We start from the raw sequence: 20,938 nt of genomic DNA, 5'->3' as shown, positions 1-20,938 counted from the left end.
TAAGAAAAAGAACGCAGATTTATACCCCGCCCTTCTCTCTGAATCAGTCTCAGAGCGGTTTACAATTTCCTTCCCCCACAACAGACACCCTGTGAGGTAGGTGGGGCTGAGAGAGCTCTTAAAGCAGCTGCCCTTTCAAGGACAGCTCTGTGAGAGTTATGACTGACCCAAGGCCATTCCAGCAGCTGCAAGCAGAGGAGTGGGGAATCAAATCCGGTTCTCCCAGTCCCAGATAAGAGCCCACGCACTTAACCACTACACCAAACTAAGGGAAGGTACTGTTCAAACCAGAGCTTTTTTTGTAGTAGGAAGAAGATATTGGATTTATATCCTGCCCTCCACTCCGAAGAGTCTCAGAGCGGCTCACAGTCTCCTTTGCCTTCCTCCCCCACAACAGACACCCTGTGAGGTGGTGGGGCTGGAAAGGGCTCTCACAGCAGCTGCCCTTTCAAGGACAACCTCTGCCAGAGCTATGGCTGACCCAAGGCCATGCTAGCAGGTGCAAGTGGAGGAGTGGGGAATCAAACCCGGTTCCCCCAGATAAGAGTCCGCACACTTAACTGCTACACCAAACTGGCTCTCCAGGAATTCCTTTGCGTATTAGGCCACACACTTCTGATGTAGCCAATCCTCCAAGAGCTTACAGGGCTCTTAGGACAGGGCCTACTGTAAGCTCTTGCAAGACTGGGTAATCAGGAGTGTGTGGCCTAATATGCAAATGACAGGGGCCGGCCATGAGTGAGTCTATTCTGGATTTTATTCTAGATTCTTCAAGAGCGGTGAACAGACTTCAGTTATTATTTGAAACACACCAATCCAGTGCAGGGGAAAGGGGGAGAACAGGTCCTATTGTCCTCTCTCAATGTCCAGGCGAAATAACACAAACCGACACCGCGAGATGGGAAAGGCACAAGCAGCCTTGAATTCATTAGCCGGGAAAGACTGTCGCTCGATAGACTTGACCAGGGAAATGCAGAAATGGAACCGGACAGCCGCTCCACTTTTTCTTGGCAGCAAAGAACTCTAATTCACTTGCTTGTCAGCCCCTGCTCTGCTCTTTTCCAGTTCTTAGCGGGTGACTTGATTCTCTTCCCTCTGAGGATTCAGGGGGCTCTGTGTTCTCGTAACATGTGGGGGCAAAGTCCATTCGTAAGATGTGTGTGTGTGTGGGGGGGGGGAGACCTGATTAGGAAGGAAGGGCGTAACCCTCAGGAAAGCAAAACACCCCCAGGGACATAAATCATGCAAACATAAGAAGCTGCCTTAGACCAAGGGCTGCCAAGTCCTTGCTGGGGGTGGGATTTTCCCCAGTTTGGGGGCCCCCAACCCATCAGTATGGAGCAGGATACGGAGGGGGGAGGGGGATCTCTACCCCCAAAGAGCTCTGTTGTCGACAATGTATCCAGCGCGATGAGGTCACCTGATGTCATCACGCCGGGCACATCGCGTGGGGATGTTCTAGCATTCAGGATCTACGGGACTCCAACTTGGTTGGAGTCTCTGTCTAGGGCAATGCTCTGTCTAGGGCAATGATGCTCTCTTCATGGTGGTTGGGGGGGGGCAAGTGGAAGGGCTTCTAGCCCCACTTGTGAACCTCCTCATGGCACTTGGGTTTGTTTGGGGTTTTTGGCCACTGTGTGACACAGAATGTTGGACTGGATGGGCCATTGGCCTGATCCAACATGGCTTCTCTTATGTTCTTATGGTTCATTTGCATGAGAGACCACCAAAGAAGCTCAGGGTCGCTGCGCAGAGGCAAGCCATGGTGAACCAACCCTGTTACCCTCTTACCTGGAAATCATACAGGGTTGACCTCACGCAGGGGTGGCCAAACTGCAGCTCAGGAGCCACATGTGGCTCTTTCACAAATATTGTGGGGCTCTTGAAGCTGGTTTGGAAGGAAGGCATTTCTCTCGTTTAAATCACTTCTCTGAGCCAGGCCAGCCAGCAGCTTGGAGAAGGCACTGAAAGTTAAAGTTGCTTTCTTTTCACATCTCCTTCTTCCTTCCTTCCTTCCTTCCTTCCTTCCTTCCTTCCTTCCTTCCTTCCTTCCTTCCTTCCTTCCTTCCTTCCTTCCTTCCTTCCTTGTGATTCTCAAACATCTGACATTCATGCCTTGTGGCTCTCAAATAGGGTTGCCAATCCCCAGGTGGGGGCAGGGGATCCCCCAGTTTGGAGGCCCTCCCCCGCTTCAGGGTTGTCAGAAAGCAGGGGGAGGGGAGGGAAATGTCTGCTGGGAACTGTTATTCCCTATGGAGATTGATTCCCACAGAAAATCATGGAGAATTGATCCACGGGTATCTGAGGCTCTGGGGGGGGGCTCTATTTTGGGGTAGAGGCACCAAATTTTCAGTACGGCATCTAGTGCCTCTCCCCAAAATATCCCCCAAGTTTCAAAACGATTGGACTAGGTGGTCCAATTCTATGAGCCCCAAAAGAAGGTGCCCTATCCTTCATTATTTCCTATGAAAGGAAGGCATTGAAAAGGTGTGCCATCCCTTTAAATGTGATGGCCAGAACTCCCTTTGGAGTTCAATTATGCTTGTCACAGCCTTGATCTTGGCTCCACCCCTAATGTCTCCTGGTCCACCCGCAAAGTCTCCTGGCTCCACCCCCAAAGTCCCCAGATATTTCTTAAATTGGACTTGGCAACCCTACTCTCAAACATCTGATGTTTATTCTATGTGGCTCTTGCGTTAAGCAAGTTTGGCCATCCCTGACATCAGCTGTGACTTGATGGCACTCTCCACTTACCGGGGGACTTTGAGGGCATGTCTGCTGACGGAACCAAAGGGAACCTAGCAACAGTATAATGGGCAGCCAGGCCCAGACAGAGAGTGGTTTGCTTCAGATAGTGTGTGAAACTGTTCAACTTGCAGGCGACCTAATCCAGTCCTGGTACCTTCAGAGAGCCCGAGAATGTCTTTTTATGTTGCAAATGTCAAATATATTGTTAACTCATAATAATTGTGGGGGGTTTTAGACCCATAAGGCAGTTCAGCCAGGCTGAGAATTCAGAGTTTATTGAGTCATGAGGACTAGGACCTTGCTTTAAAAAGACACGCTGAGATGGTTAGACCTCTGAAAAATGAAACTCCTGGGTCAGTGCAGTAGGCCCAGGGCAGGCATGTGGAGTTCTGCCGCCCGAGGCCATGCCCGCCCCATAGGGTTGCCAATCCCCAGGTGGGGGCAGGGAATCCCTCGGTTTGGAGACCCTCCCCCCTGCTTCAGGGTCGTCAGAAAGCAGGGGGAGGGGAGGGAAATGTCTGCTGGGAACTCTGTTATTCCCTATGGAGATTTATTCCCATAGAAAATCATGGAGAATTGATCCACGGTATCTGGGGCTCTGGGGGGGGGCTGTTTTTTTGGGGTAGAGGCACCAAATGTTTCGTATAGCATCCAGTGCCTCTCCCCAAAATTCCCCCCAAGTTTCAAAAAGATTGGACCAGGGGGTCCAATTTTATGAGCCCCAAAAGAAGGTCCTCCTATCTTTCATTATTTCCTATGAAAGGAAGGAATTGAAAAGGTGTGCCGTCCCTTTAAATGTGATGGCCAGAACTCCCTTTGGAGTTCAATTATGCTTGACACAGCCTTGATCTTGGCTCCACCCAATGTCTCCTGGCTCCATCCCCAAAGTCTCCTGGCTCCACCCCCAAAGTCCCCAGATATTTCTTAAATTGGACTTGGCAACCCTACCGCCCGACACGTGCCCACCCCGCTCACACGGGGCTAAATTTTCATGTGTGGGGCATGATGTACCCAGACATTGTTTTTGGGTGCTGAGGGGCGGGGGAATTCCTCTGACCCTTCAGCGCCAGAAACAAGCAGCGCTTTTAGGCCTTGGCGTTCTCTGGCGAGACCTGAAAGCGCCACTCGTTTCTGAGGAGTTTCTCCGACCTCTTAGGGTCCAGTTGAGGCTCAGGGACAGTGCGCACGGGGAGGGGGCACCTGCAATTGCCTAGGTCACCTACTCCCACGCGCTTGCCCTGAGTAGGCCAGACACCCACAAGAAGGGCCTCGAGGCCACTGCCCAGCTCGAGAGCTTCCAAAGAGTCCAATTTGGAAAGCTTTCCCCTCCCTTCCAGCGAGGGAGACGGGATGACGAAGCTGGGTGATGCTGGAGAGGGCCCGCGAATTAGAGAGCCGCTAATGGGTTCTTGTAATCGCTGCATAACGCGCCGGAGCATGAACAGCCTCATGGGGTCTTTTCCAATGACCTTGCTGGCTGCCTTGCGCATGGCGGGCGCCTGGACCGTCTTGATGCATCGGCCCTTTGCTGCAATCGGCAGCGATCAACGTAGGGAAATTATCTCATCGATCGGCTCGTTTAGAGCACAAAGGAAACAGTTTCTGCTTTTTAATTGGCCTCGTCTTTGCTGGTTGCCGAATGACACGCCTATCCCTTTCCTCCCCCCTTTCCCCAGAGTCATTTTCCCTCCTCCCCGCCTCCCCCAGGCAGACATTTGAGTAAGCCTTTTGGGCAACCATGTCTCCTGTCAATTATCAATAGGCCCGCATCCTTCTCTCCGGGTTTTACCTGGGATCGGTAGAATATTGGGGGGCAAAGACTCGGATCTGGTTTTGGCCACTCTGTGACGCAGCGTTGGACTGGATCAGCTGCTGGCTTGATCCAACATGGCTTCTCTTATGTTCTTAGGCAGGGCTTTTTTTGTAGCGGGAGCTCAATTTGCATATTAGGTCACACCCCCATGATGTAGCCAATCCTCCAAGAGCTTACAGGGCTCTTCTTACAGGGCCTACTGTAAGCTCCAGGAGGATTGGCTACATCAGGGGTGTGTGGCCTAAGATGCAAAGGAGTTCCTACTACAACCCCCCCCCCCCCCCCAAAATAGCTTTGAGACAGACTAAGCGCTGGAACTCCCTGTGTGCTCAGGTTGCCAACTCTGGGTTGGAAATTCCTGGAGATTTGGGAGCAGAGCCTGGGGAAGGGGGTGTTTGGGGTGGGGGAGGAACTGAGCAGTGATGTGATATCGCAGCCCAAAGCTGCCATTTGCTCCAGGGGAGCGGATCTCTTGAAATTCCAGGAGATCATAGAATCGTAGAGCTGGAAGGGACCTCCAGGGTTATCTAGCCCAACCCCCCGCACAAAGCAGCAACTTCACAATTACCTCCCATACACACATACATCCCCAGTGACCCCTGCTCCGCGCCAAGAAGATGGCAAAAATCTCCAGGCTCTCTGGCCTGGAGAAAACTACTTCTTGACCCCAAAGTGGTGAACAGCATTTCCCTGGGGGTGTAAGAACGGGTCACGAGAACTAAGCACCGATGCAACCCTTCCTGCCCTCCTTCTCATGATCTGCCTAAGTTCACAGAATCAGTCTTGCTGTTACATGGCTGTCTAGTCAGCACCGGCCAGCCTTCCGCCCCCCCTCCATAGCGCCCCCATGTCCCCTGTGGCGCCATGCCCCTGCACTTCTCCCCTCCCCTCTCCACCGCTCCTTCTCTCTCCCTTCCCCACCCCAGGTCTATTTCAAAGCCCGGAAGGGCGGTGGAACTGCGCTCCTGGGCGATCTAAAGGCACCCCCCGCCAATCAGCTGATCAGCGGGTAAAATAGCGCATCCTGAAAGGGTGCTGCCACTGCTCCCTCCTCCCCACTTCCTTTCCATCCCAGAAGTGGAAGTGGGGAGCAGCGGCAGCGCCCTTTCAGGATGCATTTCCTTCGCACTGCTGCTGGCCTGCCCTGGTGCTCATAGAAGGTGAGCGCTGAGCTGTTTTACCATCAATCAGCAAGAACATAAGAGAAGCCATGTTGGATCAGGCCAATGGCCCATCCAGTCCAACACTCTGTGTCACACAGTGGCAAAAAATGTTATATATACACACACACTGTGGCTAATAGTCACTGATGGACCTCTGCTCCATATTTTTATCTAAACCCCTCTTGAAGGTGGCTATGCTTGTGGCCGCCACCACTTCCTGTGGCAGTGAATTCCACATGTTAATCACCCTTTGGGTGAAGAAGCACTTCCTTTTATCCGTTTTAACCTGTCTGCTCAGCAATTTCATCGAATGCCCATGAGTTCTTGTATTGTGAGAAAGGGAGAAAAGTACCTCTTTCTCTACTTTCTCCATCCCATGCATTATCTTGTAAACCTCTATCATGTCACCCCGCAGTCGACGTTTCTCCAAGCTAAAGAGTCCCAAGCGTTTCAGCCTTTCTTCATAGGGAAAGTGTTCCAGCCCTTTAATAATTCTAGTTGCCCTTTTCTGGACTTTCTCCAATGCTATAATATCCTTTTTGAGGTGCGGCGACCAGAACTGCACACAGTACTCCAAATGAGACCGCACCATCGATTTATACAGGGGCATTATGATACTGGCTGATTTGTTTTCAATTCCCTTCCTAATAATTCCCAGCATGGAGTTGGCCTTTTTTATTGCAAATGCACACTGTCTTGACATTTTCAGTGAGTTATCCACCACGACCCCAAGATCTCTCTCTTGGTCAGTCTCTGCCAGTTCACACCCCATCAACTTGTATTTGTAGCTGGGATTCTTGATCAGCGGGGGGTGCCTTTAGATCACCTGGGAGCACGGCTCCACTGCCCTTCTGGGCTTTGAAATAGACCTGGGGTGGGGAAGAGAGGGATGAGGAGGTGTTTGCCTAGGGGTAAGGCCAAAGTCGGCGCCCCCACCCTGCCGGTGCCCTAGGCAACCACCTATTTTGTCTAGTGGGCGAGCCGGCCCTGTGTCTAGCCTCTGCTGAAAAACTTCCAAGGAAGGAGATCTCCAGGTTGGGTTGCTGAGCTAAACCTGGCAATGGACAGGAGGGTAGGAGATGCAGAGGAATGATGTGGGGGGCGTAGCTGCCCACACAATGATGTCACTTCCGGGGAATAGCTGGAAGCAAAGGTGGTAGCTCTGGGGATTGCCAGAAACCCAACAGAGACCTGCACAAGAGTGAGCAGATGAAATATATATTGCCGGGGAGGAATGGTTGGTGGGTCAGCGCAAAACGTAGGTAGCCCCGTTTGTTTAAAAGTGATGACGTTGCAGTCAGTGTTAAGGGAGATGTCCTTTTCTCAAAAAGAAAAAAAAAAGCTTGTCAATCATCCCATCGTTGGAACACTGGAGTTGTATTTCTTCGTGGAGGGAGGGCCAAACTTGCTTAACATAAGAGCCACATAGAATAAACATCAGATGTTTGAGAGCCACACAAGACGTGAACGTCAGATGTTTGAGAGCCACACAAGATGTGAATGTCAGATGTTTGGGAGCTTCAAGAAGGGAAGGGAAGGGAAGGGAAGGGAAGGGAAGGGAAGGGAGGGAGGGAGGGAGGGAGGGGAAGAAGGAAGGAAGGGGGTAGATGGAGAGCGAGGTGGAAAGAAAGCAACTTTAAATGCATTCTCCAAGCGGCTAGCTGGACTGCAGAAGTGATTTAAAGAGAGAAATGCCTTCTCCAAGCCAGCCAGCAAGGCAGTGGGGCTTTGAGAGCCACAGAATATGTGTGAAAGAGCCACATGTGGCTCCCCAGCCACAGTTTGACCACCCCTGTCTTAGCGGTTTATTGAATGGACTTTTGCTGGTCTTTCCTTCTGTCTTCATCAAGACTAGAAACTTAGTTTGAAGTTTCTTTTCTGAAAGTTGAATGTGCAAAACTGGAAATAGCCTTGAAGGGGTTGAGCCATGCCGGCTCCTCCCATGACAGCCCTTAAGCATAGGATTTGGGAGGCCCAGAGGGAAGCTCACCAGGGTCTGTGGTCCACTTCAGTGCCCTTTGCTCCTCCAGCTTATCTCATAGGTTACTTGTGCACATAAAATAGGAAGGGGAGAACTATGTGCTCTGAGCTCTTTGGAGGAGAGCAGGATGAAATTGGATGGAAAGGAAGGAAAGGTCCCCTGTGCAAGCACCAGTCATTTCCGACTCCGGGGTGACGTTGCTTTCACAACATTTTCACGGCAGACTTTTTACGGGGTGGTTTGCCATTGCCTTCCCCAGTCATCTACGCTTTCCCCCCAGGAAGCTGGGTACTTATTTTACCGACCTCGGAAGGATGGAAGGCTGAGTCAACCTGGAGCCGGCTACCTGAAAGGAAAGGAAGACCCAGGTTCAAATCCCTGCTCTGCCAGGGACCTTGGGTCAGATTAGCCTGTGTGTGTGTGTGAAGTGCTGTCTCCTCAGGGAGCTGCACTGGTCAGGGGAGAATAAGATGGGGTTTAGGGAAGGGAGGGACCTCAGTAGGGGATGCATTGCCATACAGCCCGCCTTTCAAAGCAGCCATTTCCTTCAGGGAGAAGTGAACTTGTCTAGAGATCAGTCATTAATTGCAGGAGATCTCCAGTCCCCGCCTGGAGGATGGCAATCCTCATTCTCCTACGGCACCCCCAGAACCTCAGCCTGTTATTTAGACTCCCCTTGAGCTGCCTCTGATGGGCCTGCAGTCATTTCAAGCCACGCTGAGGACACCTGGTTTTTAAAAAGAAAATGGAGAATCTCTGGAGACTGCAATTTGGGGGGGGGGGGGCAGCTGCCTGGCATTGGAGTTTCCTGTGCAGTTGGGATGAAGGCACAAGCCCCTCCTCTTTCATTTCTGCAATCAAGGGCTGTTAACAACTTTGGAGCCGTGCACCCTTGGAACGCCGTCGGGTTTAGGGTTGTCAATCCCCAGGTGGGGGCAGGGGATCCCCCGGTTTGGAGGCCCTCCCCCCCCCGCTTCAGGGTCATCAGAAAGCAGGGGGGGAGGGGAGGGAAATGTCTGCTGGGAACTCTTATTATCCCCATATGAATATGAGATTTATTCCCATAGAAAATAATAGAGAATTGATCCGCGGGTATCTGGGGTTCTGGGAGGGCTGTTTTTTGAGGTAGAGGCACCACATTTTCAGTACAGTGTCTAGTGCCTCTCTCCAAAATATCCCCCAAGTTTCAAAACGATTAGATCAGGGGGTCCAATTCTATGAGCCCCAAAAGAAGGTGCCCCTATCCTTCATTATTTCCTATGGAAGGAAGGCATTGAAAAGGTGTGCCGTCCCTTTAAATGTGATGGCCAGAACTCCCTTTGGAGTTCAGTGATGCTTGTCACAGCCTTGATCTTGGCTCCACCCCTAATGTCTCCTGGCTCCACCCCAAAGTCCCCAGATATTTCTTAAATTGGACTTGGCAACCCTAGTCGGGTTGCGTGTCAATATTTGGACGTTCTCTCAGGTCTCTCTCTCTGCGCATCTATTCAAGAGGGCTTCTGATGAATCCCGCCCGCCCCCCCCCCCCCCGAGGTTGCAGAAAGGAAGGAAGGAAAGTATTGGAAGCCAAAAGGCCTGTTCTCCAACATTCCACGGGTGGAATCAGGGACGATTGTGCATTTGCAAGATCCCCTTTTGGCCTGCTTGTCGTCCCCCCCACCCGCGCCCCACCCCAACTGCTGGCAAGTCGAATTCCTCCAAAGTCGTCTTTCCTGCATTGACTTCTGGAGCAATGTGTCATCCAAAAGAAACTCCCCTCCTTTAAGGAAAAAAAAAAGCTATCTGAAACCTGAATCTCTCTCTCTCTCTCTCTTTTTTTTGTGTTATACAATAGCTGCAATGTGGAATACATTGAATGTCTCTAGATTGATGAGGATTTGGAGTGGGGAGGGGAGGAAACCTGGCTTTCTCTGCCCATCTTCCAGTGCAGTCAAAATGCACGCTGAACTTCCACAGAGCAAGGAGGGGGGGGGCGGGTTGGGATGTGGAGGAGCGCATTCGTGTGCAGAAGCCCCCATTGGAGCAGGCTTTTTGCAACAGTGCAGAAAGAGGGACGATTTATCCGACCGGGATTCTCGAGAAGAGGTCACCAGGGAGAGCGGGAACAGATGCCAGTCCTTGGAGCGGCTTTTTGCTCGAAAAGTGCAGTCTTCTTGCACGCTGCAGTAACCCAAGTCCCTTCTGCAGTGGCCTGATGCGGGCTGTTGCAATGCCGGCAGGCATGTGGTTGACGCTGGTTGTCCTTTCCGGAAGCCGATTGGCTGCCCGGCTGCTGTGGCAGCACATGCCGGAGTGGTCCCAGCCCCCCCCCCCCCCCCCAGTGAACAGAGCCAGAAGCAGCTGGGAGCCTGCGTGCGCGAGCATTAAGGCAGGGGCGGCAGCAGCAGCGGCAGCAAACATCCCCTAGAGCTGTACAGAATGATGATCAGTGCTCGAGCGTTGGAAGCAGGGCCGTAGCCAGGCTTTCGTGCTTGGTGGGGCCCACAGCGGGATTTGTGGTTTGGCGGGGGGGGGGGGGCACCTGGTTTAGCAGCCCAGGGCTCTCGGCACTGTAAGCTGCCTGGAGTCCCACAAGCGGGACGGCCCTGCTGCTAGGCAAATAGGGTTGCCAATCCCCAGGTGGGGGCAGGGGATCCCCCGGTTTGGAGGCCCTCCCCCCGCTTCAGGGTCGTCAGAAACCGGGGGGGGAGGGGAGGGAAATGTCTGTGGGGAACTCTGTTATTCCCTAGGGAGATTTATTCCCATAGAAAATAATGGAGAATTGATCTGTGGGTATCTGGGGCTCTGGGGGGAACTGTTTTTTGAGGTAGAGGCACCACATTTTCAGTACAGCATCTAGTGCCTCTCCCCAAAATATCCCCCAAGTTTCAAAACGATTGGACCAGGGGGTCCAATTCTATGAGCCCCAAAAGAAGGTGCCCCTATCCTTCATTATTTCCTATGGAAGGAAAGTATTGAAAAGGTGTGCCGTCCCTTTAAATGTGATGGCCAGAACTCCCTTTGGAGTTCAGTGATGCTTGTCACAGCCTTGATATTGACTCCACCCCAATGTCTCCTGGCTCCACCCCCAAAGACCCCAGATATTTCTTAAATTGGACTTGGCAACCCTATAGGCAAACTAGGTAATTGCCTAGGGTAATTACCTGGCTGCCATTTCCCTTCCTCCCCCTCTCTGATGACCCTGAAGTGGGAGAAGGGCTTCCAAACTGGGGGATCCCCTGCCCCCACCTGGGGATTGGCAATCCTAGTAGTGGGCCATAATGCAGCTAGTTTGGTGTAGTGCTTAAGTGTGCAGACTCTTAATCTGGAAGAGCCAGGTTTGATTCCCCACTCCTCCACTTGCACCTGCTGGGATGGCCTTGGGTCACCCATAGCCATCGCAGGAGTTGTCCTTGAAAGGGCAGCTGCTGTGATAGCTCTTTCAGCTTCACCCATCTCACAGGATGTCTGTTGTGGGGGAGGAAGATAAAGGCGATTGTGAGCCACTCTGAGACTGAGATTCGGAGTGGAGGGCTGGATATAAATCCAACATCTTCTTCTTTACCACACTGCGCCACGGGGCTCTTCCTCTATAGGACAGCCCTTCAAATACATGAAGATGGTGATGTTATCACCAGCTGACCCATCGAATAGTTAGCAAAGGCATTCAACAAGGTTCCATTTTGTCACACCTGTCAATAATCCAAATTCGCATGTTGTTATCCTATTCAGGTATTGTTTCTTTTTGTGCTTTATTGATTACTGTTTTGTTTCCCATCGACAGAAGAACGATTCCTTGCTTTCAAATTCATGTTGGTAAATAAAGATCCAAGAGTTAATGATTGTTACAGCAGTGTATATATTGATATGGTCTCTCCATTTCTGCTAATATCAATTTATTGTGTTGGTTAAAACTTTATTTTATGTTTTGCCCAAACCCTGATTTATGCAGGGTTTTTTGTTTGTTTTTTTAAAAAAACATTGCTTGCAAAACTAAAGCATGGGTGAAAAGCTGATTTTTAGCCATTTGTGTGACTGCAAAGATAGGCTCAAAAGATGTTTTAAAAATGCAATTCATGGTGGGGGCTGTATTATAATGTATTAGATTTAAGGAAACACACTAGACTAGGCTTCCCAACCCTCCCGCCCTGGCGGGGGACCCCAGGATTTCCACCCTCTTCCCCCGCTCCCAAAAAAACTGGAAGCGGGGGGAGGGGGAAACGGCGCCGGGGAGCATGGCGAGCCGCCCCAATCCCGGAGCGGGCGAGGCTGCCGGGCTGCACTGCTGCCGCCCCCTCCCCGCCCACCGCAGCTGTTCCTCCGAGATGGGCCCAGGCTGAGCCCATCTCGGAGGAGCAGCCAAGAGGCGGCAGCAGCGCAGGCAAAACCAGAGAAGGAGAGGGCGGAGACAGGCCAAAAGCATGGCGAGCCGCGAATCCGGGCCCTTCTAGGACCCGGACTCGCGGCTCACCACACCCCCGGCCCGCCTCCACCCCCTCTCCGATTCCACCCCAGAGGCGGAGTGGAGCGGGCGAGGCCGCCGTGCCGCTACCGCCCCCCCCACCGCAGCTGCTCCTCCGAGATGGGCTCAACCTGAGCCCATCTTGGAGGAGCAGCCACGGCCAGCGGAGAAGAGGCGGCAGCTGCGCAGCGGCGTCACCCGCTCCGAGACGGGGCGGCTCGCCACGCTCCCCGGCGCCGTTTCCCCCCATCCCCTCCTAGCTCCACCCAGGTGTCTCCTGGCTCCACCCCCAAAGTCTCCTGGCTCCACCCCCAAAGTCCCCAGATATTTCTGGGATTGGACTTGGCAACCCTACACTAGACAGCATGGTTAAAGTGTTGGGCTAGGTCAGGGGTGGCCAAATTGTGGCTTGGGAGCTACATGTAGCTCTTTCGCATAGATTGTGTGGCTTTCAAAGGGCTCTTATTCCAGGATCTACTGTAAGCTCTTGGAGGATTGGCTACATCAGGGGTGTGTGGCCTAATAGGCAAAGGAGTCCCTGCTACAAGAAAAGCCCCAGTAAACCCATCAGCCAGCTTGGAGAAGGCAGTTGTCTCTTTAAGTCACTTCTCCGAGCCAAGCTAGCTGGCGGCTTGGAGAATGCATTTAAAGTTAAAGTTGCTTTCTTTCCACCTGTCTCTTCCTCCTCCCTCCCCATCTATTTTCCTTCCTTCCTTCCTTCCTTCCTTCCTTCCTTCCTTCCTTCCTTCCTTCCTTCCTTCCTTCCTTCCTTCCTTCCTTCCTTCCTTCCTTCCTTCCTTCCTTCCTTCCCTCAAACATCTGACATGAATGTCTTGCGGCTCTCAGACATCTGACATTTATTCTGTGTGACTCTTACATTAAGCAAGTTTGGCCACCCCTGGGCTAGGATCTGGTTCAAATCCCCACTTTTGCCATGAAAGCTCACTGGGTGACCTTAGGCCAGTCATAGGCTCGCAGCCTGACCAACCCCCTGGGCTTGTTGTGAAGATAAAATAGAGGAGAATGATGTAAGTAGCTTTGAGTCCGCACTGGGGAGAAAGACACAATATAAATAATAAATACATGTTGAAAGATGGATCTATTTTATGGCCAAAAATATGGTGTCAGGAAACCAAGAAGGGTGTGAAAATAGGAATCGCATGTTCAGTTTTACTGGGACTTTTCTTGTAGCAGGGACTCCTTTGCCTATTAGGCCACGCCCCTCTGATGTAGCCAATCCTCCAAGAGCTTACAGTAGACCCTGGAATAAGAGCCCTGTAAGCTCTTGGAGGATTGGCTACATCAGAAGGGTGTGGCCTAATAGGCAAAGGAGTCCCTGCTACAAAAAAAAAGCCCTTTACAAAAGGAGAAACAAAACAAGGGTCTTGCAGTTTCGATGGACAGGAGTCAGGAATTTGAAATGGGCCCTCCCAGCAACCGGTCTGTTCTCCCTGGTCCCCCAATCGCTGATGCTCCCCTCCTTTCTTGTCTCCCTCCCCACCTCCCGACAGGCACCACGTCCACTATGTCATCCCCTACGACGGAGACCAATCCGTAGTGGATTCCTCCGAGAACTACTTTGTGACTGACAATGTAACCAAGCAAGAAATCGACCTGATGCTGGGACTTTTGTTGGGTTTCTGTATAAGCTGGTTCCTGGTGTGGATGGATGGGGTCCTCCATTACGCCGTGCGAGCCTGGAGAACAAGTCGACGGTATGGTAAGTGGCTTTGTGGCCGGAAGGGGTGGATTTAGCCAGGAGAGGCGGGCGGGGGCGGGGGCTACGGAAGGCTGAAAGCTGGTCAAAGGAGAAAGACCTCAAGAAACTCAGCTGGGCGCTGGGAGCTTCCTAACAGATCTCCATAGAATTGGTAGGTGGTAGATTCCTAGGGCTCCAGCAAGGGTTGCTAAGTCCAATTCAAGAAATATCTGGAGACTTTGGGGGTGGGGCCAGGAGACTTTGGGGGTGGGGCCAGGATCAAGGGTGTGACAAACATAATTGAACTCCAAAGGGAGTTCTGGCCATCACATTTAAAGGGAACACACACCTTTTAAATGCCTTCCCTTCCTTGGAAATAAAGGATAGGGGCACCTTCTTTGGGGGCTCATAGAATTGGGCTCCGAGGTCCAATCCTTTTGAAACTTGGAGGGTGTTTTGAAGAACGGCACTGGATGCTAAGCTGCAAATTTGGTGCCTCTACCTCAAAAATAGCCCGCTGGAGCCCAGATACCTGCAGATCAATTCTCCATTATAATCTATGGGAATCAGTCTCCACAGGGAATAATGGAGTGCCCAGGAGACATTTCCCTCCCGCCCCCCGCTTTCTGATCACCCTGAAGCGGGGGGGAGGGCCTCCAAGCTGGGGGATCCCCTGCTCCCACCTGGGGATTGTAGAATAACGACACTCTCACTTCGTGTAGAAAAAATATGCAGTATGTATTCAGTATATATTCAGTCTATTCCAAAATATATGTCCTCTGATGAATATCTCAATGGTACAGACAAAAGACCATCTAGTGCTCAACACTCCTACTGTCCAAAAAAAAAAAATAATCAAAATTAATTACAGTCCAATGAATCAAGAACCGATCCAATTTTGTTTCGGGGCAAACCCTTCTTCAGGGGACCGTCTTTTATATTTGTGGGTTCAGTAGCGTCGCAGTGCCATGCTTCATATCTTGACCTTCCAAATTAATATTTTATATAGAATCTCTGATTGGAACGCCACTGCCAGTCTCTATCCTGCAGCACTGGAAGCTCTTGGAGGATTGGCTACATCAGGGGGGTGCGGCCTACTATGCAAAGGAGCTCCTGCTAGAATTCCAAGCTTTTGGAGGATTGGCTACATCAGGGGGGTGCGGCCTACTATGCAAAGGAGCTCCTGCTAGAATTCCAAGCTTTTGGAGGATTGGCTACATCAGGGGGGGTGCGGCCTACTATGCAAAGGAGCTCCTGCTAGAATCCCAAGCTTTTGGAGGATTGGCTACATCAGGGGGGTGCGGCCTACTATGCAAAGGAGCTCCTGCTAGAATTCCACCCCGGGGGTTTCCAGGTTCCGCCAGTATGTGAGGGATCCCCTGGTTTCTAGCGCTCCCCCCAGTGCCGGCCAGCAGCACAGTGGGGGAGAATTACCACCCCAAATGCGATGTGTCTACATCACCTGGAAGAGATGTAGGCATGTCTGTGACATCAAGGGCAATGCTATGGTTTTTGGGCAGAACTCTATTGTAGAATTAGCTTCTAGAGCCGTGGTGCTGAACTCATTTTTATGAGGGCCAGATCTGACATAAATTAGACTTTGTTGAGCCATGCTGGGCTGGGCCATGTGTGTACCTATTTAAGATTAGGTAGCAGAGATAAACTTTTTAAAGGACACAGACAAATACGATTAAAGGCTTTTTAAAAAAAAATAAACTTAAAATAAAACATGCTTAAAACATTAGCACTTGCTAGTCTTAAAGGTGCTTTCTTTGTATTTCTCCCATGGGATCCAGGAACTGGGGAAAGGAAGCTCTGGCTGTTTCCCTCCCCCCACAGGGGACCAGGAGGGGAAGGAGACTCAACCAGTGGAGCAAATAGAGGTGTTGCTCTGTAGCTCCTGTACAATTGAGCAAGCCTTGCAAAGCAAGCTGTGATGCAGAAGGAAGCAAGAGAGGGGGAGAAGGAACGTAAGAACATAAGAGAAGCCATGTTGGATCAGGCCAATGGCCCATCCAGTCCAACACTCTGTGTCACACAGTGGCCAATATGTGTGTGTGTATACACACACACACACACACACATATATATACTGTGGCTAATAGCCACTGATGGACCTCTGCTCCATATTTTTATCCAATCCCCTCTTAAAGCTGGCTATGCTTGTAGCCACCACCACCTCCTGTGGCAGTGAATTCCACATGTTAATCATCTTTTGGGTGAAGAAGTACTTCCTTTTATCCATTTTAACCTGACTGCTCAGCAATTTCCCACGAGTTCTTGTATTGTGAGAAAGGGAGAAAAGGACTTCTTTCTCTGCTTTCTCCATCCCATGCGTAATCTTGTAAACCTCTATCACGTCACCCCATAGTTGACAGTTGCTTGGGGGCCTAATAGGAGCCCTCCAGGGGCCTGATTTGGCCCCCAGTCCGCATGTTTGACACCCCTGTTCTAGAGCGTTGTCCCCAACATGCCTACGTCATCCAGAGGTGATGTAGGCATGGTGCGCTTCTCCCCTCCCCTCTCCCAGAGCATCCTGGTGAGTCCTTTGCCAGCTTGAGAGCCAGTTTGGTGTAGTGGTTCAGTGTGCGGACTCTTATCTGGGAGAACCGGGTTTGATTCCCCACTCCTCCACTTGCACCTGCTAGCATGGCCTTGGGTCAGCCATAGCTAAGGCAGAGGTTGTCCTTGAAAGGGCAGCTGCTGTGAGAGCTCTCTCAGCCCCATCCACCTCACAGGGTGACTGTTGTGGGGGAGGAAGGTGAAGAAGATTGTGAGCCGCTCTGAGACTCTTCGGAGTGGAGGGCGGGATATAAATCCAGTATCTTCATCTACCTCACAGGGTGTCTGTTGTGGGGGAGGAAGGTAAAGGAGATTGTGAGCCCCTCTGAGACTCCTAGGAGTGGAGGGCGGGATATAAATCCAATATCTTCATCTACCTCACAAGGTGTCTGTTGTGGGGGAGGAAGGTAAAGGAGATTGTGAGCTGCTCTGAGATTCTTCGGAGTGGAGGGCGGGATATAAATCCAATATCTTCATCTACCTCACAGGGTGTCTGTTGTGGGGGAGGAAAGTAAAGGAGATTGTGAGCCGCTCTGAGATTCTTCGGAGTGGAGGGCGGGATATAAATCTAATATCTTCATCTACCTCACAGGGTGTCTGTTGTGGGGGAGGAAAGTAAAGGAGATTGTGAGCCGCTCTGAGACTCTTCGGAGTGGAGGGCGGGATATAAATCCAATATCTTCTTCTTCTTCTTCTTGTCATTCAGACCTGGCAGGGGAAAAGCAGAGGAATCTGCCATGTGGGAGTCCTGTTTGCGCTGTGCTGTTCTGGCAAGCACAGTAGCTGCAGGAAAGCTTGTCGCTGTGTGGAAACACCGAAGCTCAGGTGATGTGCAAGCATGAGGGCATGGAAAGCCGCTGCCAGATCCGAGTAGGCAATATTAAGCTAGACCGGGGTGGCCAAACTTGCTTAAATTAAGAGCCACACAAAATAAATGTCGAAAGTTTGAGAGCCGCAAGACACGATCATCAGATGTTTGAGAGTCACAACGAAGGAAGGAAGGCAAATGAGGGGAGGGAGGGAGAGGTGGAAAGAAAGAAAGTTTAAATGCATTCTCCCAAGTCGCCGACTGGCTTGGCTTGGAGAAGTGATTTACAGAGAGAAATGCCTTCTCCAAGCTGGCTGATGGAGTGGTGGGGGCTTCAAGAGCCACATAATATGTGTGAAAGAGCCACACATGTCTCCCAAGCCACGGTTTGGCCACCCCGAGCTAGACAAATCAGTGGATTGACTCCATCAGAGTCAGCTTCACATGAACTGGCCGCTGTAAAAACAGTTGAAGAGTTGAGGGCTGCAGATGTGTCTTTTTATTAGCAGCAGCGGAAGAGACAACTTGAGTGTTCAGGAGGCTGTTTTCAATGCCGCCGCTCCATTAGGGGCGATCTTATGTTGGTTTTCATGACTGTAAATTTGGGAAGGAAATATTTTTAAGCACGCAAAGAACCTGACTACTTCAAGGAAAGCTCTCAGCTTCTTCTGTTGGTCCCCTGTATCAGATTTCCAGCATACAGCTCGACGTGTCATTTCTCAATGTCAAAATAGCAGTCACATTTTGAATGACATTCAGGGCTTTTTGGGGGGGTGGGATCAGGAACGCATAGGAACACAGTTCTGGCTGGCTTGATGTCAAGGGGTGTGGCCTAATATGCAAATGAGTCCCTGCTGGGCTTTTTTGCAGCAACAGTGGTGCCATCAGGGGGTGTGGCCTAATATGCAACTGAGTTCCTGCTGGGCGTTTTCTACAAAAAAGCCCTGTATGAAATAATGGTGACATCAGGGGGTGTGGCTTAATATGCAACTGAGTTCCTGCTGAGCTTTTTCTACAAAAAAAAGGGCCCCTGATGCACCCTACAATTCCTGGGGCTCTTTGGAAGAAATTATGACACTGAAATGAGGCTGAAACTGGATTAAATGTATATGAAGGAGATGGGTCTTGTTACGACTTGTGAAGGTATTGCGATTTTTAGATCTGCAAAGGTTGGGATTTTGCATTTGAGCTTTCCTATATGTGTACCCATTGGATTGATGATAACCAGTGCTTTTTTTGGGAGCAGGAACGCATTTGCATATTAGGCCACACCCCTCTTACGTAGCTAATCCTACATCAGGGGTGTGTGGCCTAATATGCAAAGGAGTTCCTGCTACAAAAAAAGCCCTGAATTGCTAACAGTAATTGTGATACATTGTTCCTGTGGATAATAATGAACCATCACACTTAGATACCCAGCACAAGGATGTGGTTTTGTTTCCCGCACTGAATCAAAATGAAGATCTTCTTAAATTGGAATATACTCTGGCATCGTAGAAAAATATAAGACACTGAGGGATCGAGCCTTCATGAGTGGAGCAGCTGGACTGGAGTCCAATAGTACCTTAGCTACCACACCATTTACGGTACATGGGATCTGACTGGTTTGTTTGCCCCTGTATTTTTGGGACCAAAATCAGAAGGCATACAATAGCAGCATTACACAGCATATATATCTGGCTATAGCACAAGGCTAGACTCTAGGCGGCCTCATAAACATCCTTATGTCTTGTGTAAACTGGTATTTGATTATAATAGGGTTTTTTTCGTAGCAGGAACTTGTTTGCATGTTAGACCACACACCCCTGATGTAGCCAATCCTCCTGGAGCTTACAGTAGGCCCTGTATTAAGAGCCCTGTAAACTCTTGGAGGATTGGCTACATCAGGGGTGTGTGGCCTAATTCGCAAACAAGTTCCTGCTACAAAAGAAAGCCCCGATAAAACTCCTTTTTTGGTCCTACATCAACTTGCCAATTGTTTTACTTTTGTAAAGCGAGCCTTTATGTACAATATATTGCTTGACCCCTGAGGAAGGCCTATTTGGGCTGAAATGTGCAGGGTTGCGGTAGTTCCCGCATGTGTATTGTATTTTTATTCTGTAACGAAGCTACAGTTGGGCCCATAAATGTTTTCCGCCCTTTGGCAATAAATACATGTATTTTTGGTATCACATAGGTTATGCACCTTGGAGAACAACAGGATTTTAGGGATACCAGCTTTTGTGAAACAAAAGCTGTCTTCTCAAAGATTTCAGGTTTTCACGGCTGGTAACATCATTAGGGTTTGTAGAATCTTTTGGGATCAAGTGCCGTGTTCTACTGGAGAAAGTTTTCCTTCCAGACGTTTCCAGACAGCTGAGAACGAAACGTCTGGAAGGAAAACTTTCTCCAGTAGAACACGGCACTTGATCCCGAAAGATTCTACAAGCCCTAAAAGCTGTCTTCGTCAGATAACTTTGCCATGTATCTGACAAACAGAACTTGGACTCTTGAAAGGTCATAGACTGCAGCTCCGGTTGTCTCTCATTCTGTTACTGGGCTCGAATTTGGCTGTTCTTCTGCAGACCAACATACTTATACTTTAGACTTATACTTTATTTGATTTATATCCTGCCCTCCCCGCCGAAGTAGTCTCAGGGCGGCTCACAGTATAAAACCACAACAAACCATTAAAATCCATACATATTATAAAATTACACACTCAGTAATTAAAACAGTCAGAGTAATTTGGTGCTAGTCTCTTAGATGTTATATAGTTTCGATGGCGACAGTATTTCTTCAATTTCCCTACGGTGCAAGGCTCAGCATCAGTTGAAAACCAACCGGAAGAGAGTGGTCTTAGAGACCTTGTGGAACTGGGCAAGGTCTCGCAAGGCTCTCACTTCCTCTGGTAGTTGATTCCACCAGTTCGTTGTTGTTCAGTCGCACAGTCGAGTCCGACTCTTTGCGACCCCATGGACAAAGTCACGCCAGGCCCTCCTGTCTTCCACCATCCTCCAAAGTCTGCTCAAATTCGTGTTTGTTACATCAGTAACGCTATTCAGCCATCTCCTCTTTTGCTGTCCCCTTCTTCTTTTGCCTTCTGTCTTTCCCAGCATCAGGGTCTTCTCCAGGGAGTGCTCCCTTCTCATTTGATGGCCAAAGTATTTGAGCTTCAGCTTCAGCATCTGACCTTCTGGGGAACAGCCTGGGTTGACTTCCGTTAGGACTGACGGATGTGATCTTCTTGCAGTCCAAGGGACTCTCAAGAGTCTTCTCCAGCACCACAGCTCAAAAGCAGCACCAGTAGCGGGCTGCAAAAGATTCCACCAGTAGGGGGCTGCAAACATGACTTTCCTCTGAAACTATATTTATTTGGCTTCTAGCTTTCTATCCCAAGCAGGCTCAAGGCAAGTCATAATAGAATATGGGTGGAGGCACTATTCTCTGGCAGAAGGAGCTGTCTTCTGATTCAAGAGATCTGCTAGATCTAACCAATACATCTGGGGTTGCCAAGTCCAATTCAAGAAATATCTGGGGACTCTGGGGGTGGAGCCGGGAGCAAGGGTGTGGCAAGCATGATTGAACTCCAAGGATGTGATAAGCATGATTGAACTCCAAAGAGAGTTCTGGCGATCACATTTGAAGGGACCGTGCTTCTTTTAAATGCCTTGCCTCCATCTCAAAATAATGGATAGGGCACCTTTTTGGGGGCCAGGAGGTCAAATTCTTTTGAAACTTGGA

The 20,938-nt window shown here is 50.2% G+C and overlaps 1 protein-coding gene across 3 annotated transcripts in view; it reads left to right on the top strand.

Annotated features, from left to right (window-relative positions):
- TMEM240 (transmembrane protein 240) overlaps nt 1–20,938 on the top strand; it is a 49,344-nt gene that overhangs the window by 27,105 nt on the left and 1,301 nt on the right. For all 3 annotated transcript variants that reach the window (XM_060259508.1, XM_060259507.1, XM_060259509.1), the window contains exon 3: nt 13,658–13,866. In XM_060259508.1, the coding sequence (XP_060115491.1) occupies nt 13,658–13,866 (209 nt within the window). The remainder of the gene's footprint in view (nt 1–13,657; nt 13,867–20,938) is intronic.

Source organism: Heteronotia binoei, chromosome 18 (genome assembly GCF_032191835.1).
Source record: "Heteronotia binoei isolate CCM8104 ecotype False Entrance Well chromosome 18, APGP_CSIRO_Hbin_v1, whole genome shotgun sequence".
Lineage (NCBI taxonomy): Eukaryota > Metazoa > Chordata > Lepidosauria > Squamata > Gekkonidae > Heteronotia > Heteronotia binoei.
The sequence above is the reverse complement of the archived record's forward strand: the minus strand, read 5'-3'. Positions and strand labels throughout refer to the sequence as shown.